Consider the following 12442-nt stretch of genomic DNA (forward strand, 5'->3'; position numbering starts at 1 on the left):
TAGATCATAATTAGAGAGATTTTAGAGAGAGAAACTCTAGGTTTTTAGTGAGAGAAGTTCATGATGTATTGTTGATGATTGAAGATTTCTACATTTCCTTTGATTTTTGATCACGTTTGTAAGGATTCCTTCTCTTTAATTCAATCTATAGTTTGATCTTTTGTTTGATTTCATTTGCTTTATTGATTGTTCAAGTTTGTTTGAAGTTTAATCGATTTGTGTTTGATTTTAGCTTGTTTGATTTGATCATGATGAATTTGTTGATTAGTGTTGCTTTGATCTTAATTTCAATGGCTAGTGAGTAGATTACTTACTAAGGTAATGGAGAAGCATGTATGAGTAATGGATTAATGCTAACTGGGGAAAATTGATGGAGTTGATAATGTGATTAAATTTGGTTGATGATCATGTGCATGTGTGTAATTGATTAAAGAATAGCCAACTTTGATTGTTGCACTAGATTGCATTGTAAGTTCACATTGATACGGACCATTGATTTGTGGCTTGCATTTAACGATTGAGGTGTCTTGAGATGTTTCATAGCTAGAATTTATCGTAGTTGACGCTAGTTAGACCTCTAGGAGAATAGCTTAATATGCTCTCTTGGTTGCATGATTCATTTTTCCTCACATTGCTTGACTTAGTCAATTTGACCTCCCAATTAATTGAATCCGTTATGATTACATGTGGATCCTAGTCCTAGTGCTTATTACATTTGATTTCATCTCGTTTATTAGTTGTCTTTGTCTTAGCATAGCATTCACACCCTATCTCTTTACTTCGGAATAGCTTGACCCTTGACAATAGATAGTCTCCCACCATTCCTTTGGGTTCGACCCTCAACTTACCATTATACTTGTGTAGGGGTGTGTTGAGTTTTTACAAATTTTGTTTGGCCTTGGGTAGGGGTTAGCTTCAACGACCTAGTCTCGACCCTCGTCAATAGATAAGAATACAAGGAGAAAATTTTAGCAGTGCGACAAAATAAGACATATAATCTAGAGTTTGGATGTTATAAAAAGCTTGAATAAGTGACTCACAAGAGCTTCATTGGCTTACAAACATCTAATTTACAAGTTTTTGAGAGTAGTAGAAGCCTCTGATATGGTATTAATATTATTTGTAATGCCATAATATCATTTGAAAATTTCCAATAGACGCACAATAGAGCTTAAGCTTAGGGATGTTAATCTTGTATTCTATAATTTATACATATGGGTAAACCTCTTCAATTTCAGCAGAAATCTTCCCAAGAAACTGAGAATTACAGTAATAATTGGTACATAACTTCTACATTATATTGAAGGAGTAAATATCAAAGTCAAATAGTCAATCCACGTAATATACTTTTTTTTTTTTTGAAATCTATGTAATATACTCAAAGAGCCATATAACACAAAAATTTTATTTTACCTCCCACACCGACCCCCTCATAATTTGTGAGAGAGGAGTGTTGACATGAGTGGGTTTGATGTGCTTCAGAATGATAATTTGTGCAATGCTACTATTACTGACAATAGGCATAATTTGTGCAATGCCAATATTTCTGATAATTGAAATATTGGCAACATCCATAATAATTGATCTAATTTCTTCGCCATTTTTGGCGATTGGCGATTAATCAACGAAAAAGTTATTAATATAGGGTTTTGCAGAGATTTGGAAAAAAAATCAAAGTGAAGAAGAAGGAGGAATGAGCAGCAGCAGTCATGTTAAAGTTCATGATAAACTGGTTGAAACTTTCTGGAAGTGAGTGGAGAATGATGAAAGTTTTCTCCTGTCAACCTATCCTTCTCAAGGAATGGTCGAAGATTGTAAATGTTGTTGTCATTGTGATTACGGCTACCCATCTAAGTCAAAATAAGGCAAAGTTTAATAATTATGTTTAATTAAATAATTAAAGTACCATAAACGAATTAATTAGGTAGCTTTAAAGCACGTTATTCAACATTAATTGATCGCAATTGAATTTTAAGGAATTCCAAGATTCTTTATTTGTGCAATAATTGACCGGACTGAGGCCCTACCATCAACCATTACATTTTCAAGGTGAGTAAACTCTTTACTGATTACAACTCTTGTAACTCTTGGTTAAATAATTAATCATCACATGTTTAATTATTACCCTTTGCCTCAAGGTTCTAAACGCTTTAGGTAACCTTGTTGAGCATAACCAACTAAATATGTAGAACGTAACCTACCCCAACTTACCCAAGATAACAAGTGACACTCTGCTGAGGCCGACCCATCACTCACGATCGAAGGTTTATTGGGTATCTAATTGGAAAAGCAATCTTAATATTACTGGGACCTAGATTTATTATGTTGTGATTAGTGCAACATCAATCAACATAAATAAAATCTAACATGCATAATCTACTAATGTATAGAATAAAGAATGACATAGTATGGCCCCTTAGTCCTAAGAAAACTAGAAATGAAAATGATCCCACTTGAATCATCATGGATCTCCATCCACCTTGCTCCTTTGGGCCTTCACTTCATGGGATTCTTTGAACTAACACTATTTAAATAACTAATCTATTTACTTTAAATAAAAGTTACAAATATACTTAACGGTACGCAGACCGTATTTAGATTACAAAATACTTCACAATCCGCATATCGTATTTTAGAATCGATTGGCCATACTAGTCTATATAGATAGCAACATAATATCATATATTATAAAAGTGTTATATAATAAATCACTCAACATGCTTATCTAAACTACAACATCGAATGTTTATAATAAAGTCAACGAATTTCCTAAAATATCTTATATTTTAATCATAATTAGATAATATCATATATTGTTCATTTTTTTTTGACGGGATATCATATATTATTCATGAACGTTAATAACATATCATATATTTAATTTAGTCATGAGAAGGAATCAAATCATATTTTAATCTTAGAAAGATAAATCATATTCTTCCATGATTATCCTAACTAACTTAGGAGATTTTATCCTAATTACTAGCCAATCAAATAACTTTAAAATCAATTATATCCTAATCTAATTATGGGATAATCACATTATTTAAGTCAATTATTATTCTTTTGGAATATGCTCAGAATATCCAAGTCAATCTTATCCAAAATTAACCACTTAATTATGGATAATTACCAATTTTCCAGCTTTAAACAAGGAAAATATCAAATATAACAACTTTTGAAATTTTGATTTTATCCCAAAATAAACGATTTTTATCCAAAAAAAAAACTGATTTTATCCCAAAATAATTCTTTAACTATCTTAAAATAATTTTCAAAAACAGTTTTTTTTTTTAAAAAAGAACAACCATGCCACACGCCGGCCACCGTGGTTGGCTAGCTTCACGTTGGCTGGCTGCCAATAGCAGCCAGTGCCGCAAAGGACAACAGTGTGCAGTAGCACTGTTGTGGTTGCAGGCCACCGTGCGTGGCCAGCCAAGGCTAGCCACGGTGGCTGGCTGCTTTACAACAGCCACTGCCGCGCAAGGCAGCAGCAACAACAACACTGGCAACTGCGGCAGCAGCCGTGCAACACTTACACGCTACTGCCCACAGCCACCTCGGACCGACCTCCTGCCCTTCCATCCTCCCTCTCGGACTTCCACCTAGGCGGCAGCCGCCGTGGTTGTGCCACCCAGCCGCGGTTGCCGACCTTAAAATATTTTTTTAATTTAATTAAAATAACTTTTATAAAATTAAATTAAATCAATCCATAAAATTAAAATTAAATCACATTCACTTTAAAATTAAGATTATCATAAAATTAATCCCAATTTAATTTTTACTTTTAAAATTAAATTCGATGATCTTACATAAAAAAATTTTATGCATAAATCAATCCAATTAAAATTATGAATCGTAAAACAAATCTAATTAAATCAAAATCAAGAGGCACAAAAATCATATTTTAGGGGTATTAATTCGAAAATTAGGGTTAGGGTTTTTCAAAAATTTGAAGCTAAGGTTCTAGGGTTCGAAATTTTCGAATGCTCTAGGTCTTAATTCGGTCCTTTTCATGGCTATTTTGAGCATAATTAAATCATATTTAATCGATTCCAAAAGTTTAATCACATTAAATGTAACAATTGAACCATAATTTAATTAATTTCTCCCTCTTAATTAATTATAAAATGAACAAGGACATCAAATAATCGTATTATCATGATCAAGCGCGTTCATGCAAGAGGCTAACTGATACCACTGTAGGAGTTTATAGGTACTATAATGCGGAAAAACATGAATCATATTCATAAAGCACCTAATCCGAAGATCGCATGCATAACATACAAGACACATAATCATACCTTTGAAGCGCGAATTCCACGTAGCAATTTGACAGGCAAATCAGGGAGAGATTAGAGCCCCAAGCGTTGCTCCTCGATCTACTTAGTCCACGAGATTCGAACGAGTCGTCCATCAATACTAGATTGGTCGAGTGAAAGAGGAAAACTGTGATCACCACCTTTATGGACAACCGACCATCGCACGAACCACCACCACCACGAACCACCATCGGCGCCGAGGAGGAGGAGAGGAGTTTGAGAAGGTTAGGCTTCGTGTTTGCTAATTAGGGTTTGATCAACTAATCACTTAATTGCTTACATGCAAACCCTAGGCACTTAGTCTATTTATAATCTTAATATAATTAGACTAGGGCACGAAGCCCAAAACCCTCCTTTAACCTCCCTATGGTCGGCCACCTAGAGTGATGAGGCCCATGATGGGCCTCGTCCTCTAATGCTCGATCTAGGCCCTTTGTGTGACCTTATAGGATCCGTCCAATTGGGCTTTGGGCTATTTTACTAGTTCAAAAATCATTAGTACCTCTAGCTATGATAAAACGACGACCCAAATGTCCGAACTTAATTATCTCCATAATTTGATCCATTTATAAATCTAGTAATTGCATACGACAAAGACATAAATCCTTCAATTATTACCTCCAAGATAAACTAAAGTTACTCTGTTATAAGTAAAAGTTACCTCCAAAAATGCAATTGGCCACATCGTTTGTGATGATTTTATTATTTAAGAATAATAACGAAATATTATGTACATATATATGTAGTAAAAAATTTTATAGACAAAAACTGTATCACATAAGATCAGTAATTTTTTTTTTTACCAAAAATATTAAGTGCCCTCTGTTTTAGTATAGTATAATAAGCCTTGACCAACCGAGTAACCCCTGACTGAGTAACCCCTAACCGACCTGATCGAGTGAGTAACCCCAAGCTGACTTCGGTATTCCTGACTGACTGGTAATCCCTAACCAAGTAACCCTGACCATTCTTTCAAATTAAAAATGTGGTTCGTCACACCGTTTGTGATTATTTTTTTTAATTTAAGAATAATAATGAAATATTATGTACATATATATGCAATTAAATTTTTTAGATAAAAATTGTATCACATAAGATCAACAGAAATTAATATTTTTTTGGTAAAAATATTACTATATAATATAAACATGATATACGTTTTTTCTTACTCTAGTTCAACTATGCATGGTAATAATTTTATCTAAAAGTTACCATCTTTTGTGAAATATAGTGTATATTTTTTTCATCTTTTTAGACAAAAAGTTTATCACATAAGATCAATTAATTTATATTTTATTACCAAAAATAATATATAAGATCAATTATATTTATTTTACTATTCAAACTGTGATATTTTTATTATATTATATAATACACGAATTTTATACATAAAATATATAGGAAATAAAAGGTATTTAAGAAATTTAGTTATCTAATTGCTTTATTTTAGTTTATTTCATATAAATTTTACGTATAAAATTGTGAGTTTGTGACTAATACATTTTTCATATATTGATTAAGATTATTTTATTCCTAAGTTCATTTCCATCATCGATGATTATTTTTGATAAATGTTTGCATTTTATTGGTAGGGGTATGACTGTGTAGGTTATAAATGTTGTACTTTGGAGTTTGGAAAATAGTATGAATGCATGATGATTAACGAAAAATAACAATAGCTTAACCATGTATAACTTTCCCACCAATTTTTTTTTTTATGTCTTCAAAAAAAATAATGTTTTTTTATTATTAAATATAATATAAATTTTTTTATTATTGAAAGTGAGGAAATATGCCAATGCTAATTGATTCAGTATCTTCTGTAGGAGATTATTGTGCTCACAAGAGTGTCATTAAAAAAATGACATGAAAATAAACTAAAAATAAAATGGCATAAATTTTATTAAGACCATTTATTTCCTTAAAATCTTATGCATAAATTTTTTTAAGACAAAAATTATATCACTTAAGATCAAAAAATTTAATTTTTGTTGGCAAAAATATTATATAAGATCAATTATTTTTATTCTGATATACGAATTGTTATATTTTTTATTATATTATATAATATTTAAATTTTATGAGTAATATTTATAGAAAAGAAAAGGTCTTTAAAAAATTTGGTGAGCTAATTGCTTTATTTACGACTAGTTTTTTGCCCGGGCAATTGTCGGGTTGTTGAATACGTTTTTATATATCCAAATCATCATAATAACATATATGAAGTATACGATTTTTTTAAAGTTATAAACTATTTTATACATATGGAATAATATTAGAAGTCCTAAAAATAAATTTTTAGGAGTTTTTTTTTTTTTTTTTATAAAAAGTCTATCTTATATTCATTTATATATATATATATATTATATATACGAAATATTAAAAGTCCTATCATAAATAATAAAAACTCTAAAGTGAATTCTTATCTTTTTTTTTTGACAAAAGAGCTAAGAAAGAAAACTAATACTGAAAACATAACAATTGCCCACGACGAGCACACCCAGCCAACCAGTGAGCTGGTGAAACCCAATCCCAAGGAACTTTCCGAATCTGACACGCCAACAGGGAACGAACGGCATCTCGCAAGTCTTGAATGAGTCACCAAACCGAAATGTCTAAAGACCCTCAAGATGAGATAAAAGAAAGGACAGCAGCACAATCTGTATGAATCCGGATCTTCAAGAAACCCTTGCGCACTGCAAACTGAACCCCACATAAACAGGCTTGTAACTCAGAATGTAAAGCAGAATTCGCCATAAAAGCCCGACTCCCTCCACCTAGAACCTCCGACGAGCAAAGGTCACGGATAACCCAGCCTGCCCCTGCTCTATAAGTAGAACTATCCCAAGCCCCATCCACAATCAAGCAAGTTGTAGGGAAAATATTAGGTAACCCCTACAAGCAAAGCCACGGGATAACCGACGAACCCGAACGAACCGTCGATCGAGAACGAACCGAAGACATCTTCAGCCCCTGAGCTTGAACACACCGAAAATACCATTCCTTAGCCAGATTCACAATTGTACCAGGCGACCAGACTGCTTGCCTGAATCTCAGCTGATTCCTAGAAAGCCAAATAGCCCAAAGAATAGAAAATAAAGCCATAACCTTGTTTTCTGAACTAGACGAAGAGTAACGAGAGATAGAATCAGCCAACCAAACCCCAAAAGGCGAAGATTGTGAAACAACCCAAGGAACCCCCAACCCCCGACTCCCACAACGGACGAACCGACGGACAATCCCTAAAAGTGTGAGTCGCTACCTCCAACTCAGCGTGGCAAAAAGTACAAATCGGATCAACTGGACAACCTCGAGAAGAAAGAAGGGCAGACAATGGAAGAGCATCCTGCAATAAATTTCAACCAAAACATTTCCAACGAGGAAGAATAGGTAACCTCCAAAATTTCCGCCACCAGGAAGGAGAAAACTGACAACCTGAACCTGGAGAAATGCCTAACTGGCATTGAAGGGCATAAGCTGACTTTGTAGAAAAAACACCATCCCTAGTGAATTTCCAATAAACAAAATCATCCATCAGCTGCATCGGACGATCCAACGACAAAATCCTCATCGCAGAATGAGAATCAAAAAGGGTGTGAACAACCGAAGTATCCCACGCGTAAGAACGCCGATCTAATAGAGAAGAAACAAGAGACGGCATAGCCGCCTCCGATGCCTGATCCTTAAATTGGACCGACCCACCTGGAACCCAAGAATCCACCAGAATACGAACTCTAGTACCCGAACCGACCTTCCAAACTAAACCTCTAGATAACACTGAAAAACCTGAAAGCAGACCCCTACAACCCCAAGACAGACGAGACACCAAAGCAGCCTCCCTATTCCGCAAAGAAGGATATTTTGCAAACAGTAGACGAGAAACCAGCAACTGAGGAGACTGAATAAGGCGCCAGGAGTTGAAAGGAGCAACACTTTGAATTCCCAAACCTCCCAAGCCCTTTGGGAGATGCAGCAAAGCGGGAGACTTGATAGCCATTCCTCGACTTGAATGAGAAGATTTCCACCAAAACTTAACTAACAAGTTATCTATCTTGGAGCAAATAGTCTCAGGAATTTTAAAATTAAAACCGATAAAATTAAATGTGATTAAACGAAGCTACTAAGACAGAATTGATTACAACCAATTTTGCAGCGGAAGAGAGATGCAAAGATGCTAAACCCTCAAGTCGTTTAACCACCTTATCTAAAAGAAATCTAAATTCTGAGCATTTACTTCTTCCCATATCAACCGGGAGTCCCAAATAATAACTAAGTCGGGACTCAGAACGCAATCTCAAGCCGTTAGAAAGATGGTGACGATAATCCTCCGGCGTATTGGGACTAAATTTAACAAACGATTTCTGCATATTAAACATTTGACCTGAAATATCACAGAAATCAAAAAGCACATGCATCACCTGATCACAGGCAGAGGGCGACACCTGAAAGAACAACAAGGAATCATCGGCAAAAAATAAATGAGAGATGGCCGGAGCTCCTCTTGCAACTTTAATTCCCTGAAAGAGACTCTCAGATTCTGCCTTACGCAACATAGCAGAAAGAACTTCCATGCAAAGGACAAACAGATAAGGCGAGAGAGGATCCCCTTGACTTAATCCACACTGAGGCCTGAAACTCTCAGTCGGAGCACCATTAACTAAGACTATTGCATAATCAACTGAATCCAATATGGAGGGAAACCAAACACTTGAAGAACCCGAGCTAAAAAATCCCAAGCTACCCTTTCATAAGCCTTGTTCATATCCAGTTTCAAAGCAGCATAAAATCGTTTCCTGGATTTTGAAGCATTCATGAACGATATCAACTCATGAACCATCAAACAATTATCAGACATAAGTCGACCAGGAACAAAAGCATTTTGGAACTCTGAAATCAAGCTCGGAAGCACCCCACGCAACCGATGAGATAAACACTTGGCAATGCATTTATAAACAACGTTACATAGACCAATAGGGCGAAATTGAGATATGAGTTCAGGATGATCAGTTTTCGGGAGTAAAACCAAAAAAGTACGATTCCAGTCCTTAATAAAATACCCATGAGCAAAGAAAAACCGAACAGCATTTATGACCTGATCACCCACCCTATCCCAGTGAGTTTTAAAAAAAGCCGAAGGAAACCCATTCGGTCTTGGAGATTTCTCGTCTCCAATACTAAACATAGCATATTTAATGTCCTCATCAGAAAAAGGGGCCAGCAACGTGTGACGCTGAGTCTCTGACAACGAAGGCAAATGAAGAGATTCCCAAGGAAACTGAGAAACCTAGGATCGAATCTCGAAAGGAGACTTTGAGTTCCCCTTATACAGAGACTTGAAAAAATCCAATGCTAAGGTACGAATACTCCCTACATCTGTTACCCAAGCTCCAGCATTATCCTGAAGGCCAATGATAGTGTTGCGACGCTTTCTAGCTTGGACAGCAGAAAAAAGTAACTGAGTATGTTCATCCCCAAACGCATCCCACTTTACTTTAGCTCTTTGTTTCCAGAAGAGAAAATCAGCCTAAGCCTCAGCAATTTTCTCCATCCTTAAGGAATTTAAAAGACACCTACTATAACGAGAATCCAAAACAGCCGCCTGTCACGGGTCATCTCCCTTGCCAACAATGGGCGTCATATGGGTCACTAGGCAACAGGGCATAATCGTGGCTAGGGGGCTTGCCCTTGGTGCTCATCTAAGCACTTCCCCCTATAGAGCTTTATATAGTACCCTGCTTAAAATCCTAGTGAACACCCAAGTGACAGTAACACAATAATGGGTCATTTGGAGACCCAAATGAAGTCCAAATGGGCCTAAATTTGGGGGTCCACCGTATTTTGGGCCAAGAAAGACGATGGTGAATTCGGTTTTCCGAGACAAGGTCCCGAAATACAAGTTTTGGCAGCAGGTAGCCCGGAAAACGCGGGAAGCTTCTAGAAGGTTCCGGAGCTATCTACAAGGTTCTTTTGGAGACTATTCTAGATTGGATGACTCTAGAATAATCAAGGAAGGTCTGGTACATAGTAAAAGTCTTCTAGGTTCTTCTACATATGTACATAACTTTTGTAAAGTTCTAGAATGTTCTAGGCTAGTCTTTAGCATTCTAAGCTTAGATGTGTGTAGAAACCTCCATGTATGTATGTTCCTAAGGAGGTGGGAACTCTCTAGATTGTTGTAGTCTAGAACCCTCCATTTGAGGAGGTTAGGAACGTTCTAGATAATCCTTGTAAGTAGGGAGGAGCACTATAAATAGGCTCCAAGGCATCATTTGTACATTAAAGTTGAGAGCAATACAAAAGCATTCCATAAGCACTTGTGTTCTCTTGCAACTCAATCCTTTCCTTCCAACACTTAGAGAGTGTGAGGAAAACTAAGGCACAAGGGTGCCAAGTGAGTGATCGGGCATACTAGCAAGGGTGATAGCTTGTGTGCTCAGTTGTCTATGACACTTAGTCGTAAGTTCGGACTAAGGCACTAAGGGTGAGTGCTTAGTTCCACCAAGGGGACTTGTTAGCACCAAGGGATCGTGCAAGCAAACTTAATCTAACAGCACAAAGGGTTGTGCTACGTGGGCACAAGTAGTAGTGCCAAGGGAGAAAGCCTGACTCGTCTTACGACATACTGTAAGCGACTGGCGCACGGTGCGTGACTAGGGCAAGGTAGTCGGCACGTGACACGCCGCTTGAGAAACTTTAGCCACCAACGCTTTCCAATCAATACCCCATAACTTCTTATGAGAAACACACCAAGCCAGTAAGCGATATCGTAGAAGACATAGTTTCTTAGACAAGGAGAATAATATATGAGAGCCCGGAATATATGTAATAAAAATAGATTGGACCATGTCCACCACCTCTGAAGCATGAAGACACTAATTCTCGATCCTATAAGGCCTTTTACATCTACCAGTAGGCAAAGAGTCACAAAGAACAATTGCAGCATGGTCAAAAAACAGAATAGGTTGGTGCTAAACCGAAGTTGCAGGTCTGTCATGCAACCAAAGTGAAGAAGCATATGCCTTATCCAATCTTTCAAAAGTGGGATCGATCATTGTTCTTCCATTAGTCCAAGTGTAAGCGGGTCTTGAGAACGGAATATCAATCAAACCCATGTCCAATTTCCATTGAAGGAAATCATAGCGACCTTGAATATCCGGATTACCCCCCACCTTATCCGATATAGAGTCCACCTGATTAAAATCTCCAATTAATAAGACATTCGGATACGATGCAATTATATCAGAAATGTCCCTCCAAACAGAGAATCGATCCGTAACTTGCGGCGCACCATACACAAACAGGACATGTTTTATTACCTGATTCTCCACTATTCTACACAAAATTACATGTGGAGAAACCAAAATAGGTTCGACCAGAATAGGAGAAAACCAAAACACAAAAAGGCCTCCACTCAGGCCCACCGAATCGACACCTACATAACCGGAACACGACAAGGAAGCTACTTTATTTCCTACAGAATGAACAGAAACCATAGTTTCAGCTAAGAACACAATATCCACATAATTAGAGCGGACTAAAGAGACAATGTAAGGAACTTTAGGGGAGTCCGCTTGACCTAAACCCCTACTGTTCCATGCCATAACCTTCATCTTGTACCGGGTGACCCAATCCGGGGGGTCACCGAACCCTCAGCAGAAGTACCACAACCAAAAACCCTAACTGAAAAACCAACACCGGACCACTTGCGCTTCTTGAAAGGCAAACATGGAAAATACTTTGCTAACACTGCCTCCTTCTCTTGACCCACTAAATTCGGCCCCATATCCTCAGCCGAACCCGAAGCCCCTCTTTTCTTAGGACAAATTGCACAACCCCGATCCTTTACCTTTTTCCTGCGCTGGCAAGCAGGTAAACATAGAAATAATGAACTTGCAGAAGACCTCCAAGAGGTCGAAGATACAGAAACCACCGGCGAGCAGTCCATCGGAACCACTCCACTCGTCGAACCGATTTCCTGCTCAGAAGCCACCAGATTAACACCCATATCATACGAAAACTAAACCGACGAACAAAATGAGAAATCCCCAACAGAATTATCCGGAACAAATCCCAACTCCTCAGATGGGTCCACCAAGAAAGACGACGAATTCGACGGCATT

The 12442-nt window shown here is 37.0% G+C and overlaps 1 protein-coding gene across 1 annotated transcript; it reads right to left on the bottom strand.

The window, feature by feature from the left end:
• Positions 1 to 8419: 8419 nt before the first annotated feature.
• Positions 8420 to 11932, bottom strand: LOC145607018 (uncharacterized). Its single transcript, XM_081662808.1, has 4 exons — positions 11297 to 11932; positions 9703 to 9846; positions 9064 to 9606; positions 8420 to 8944 (listed from the first exon to the last, which is right to left on the bottom strand). The coding sequence occupies exons 1-4, from the start codon at positions 11930 to 11932 to the stop codon at positions 8420 to 8422; spliced, it is 1848 nt and encodes a 615-aa protein (XP_081518934.1).
• Positions 11933 to 12442: the final 510 nt, after the last annotated feature.

Source organism: Chenopodium album, chromosome 23 (assembly GCF_948465745.1).
Source record: "Chenopodium album chromosome 23, dcCheAlbu1.1, whole genome shotgun sequence".
Taxonomy (NCBI): domain Eukaryota; kingdom Viridiplantae; phylum Streptophyta; class Magnoliopsida; order Caryophyllales; family Amaranthaceae; genus Chenopodium; species Chenopodium album.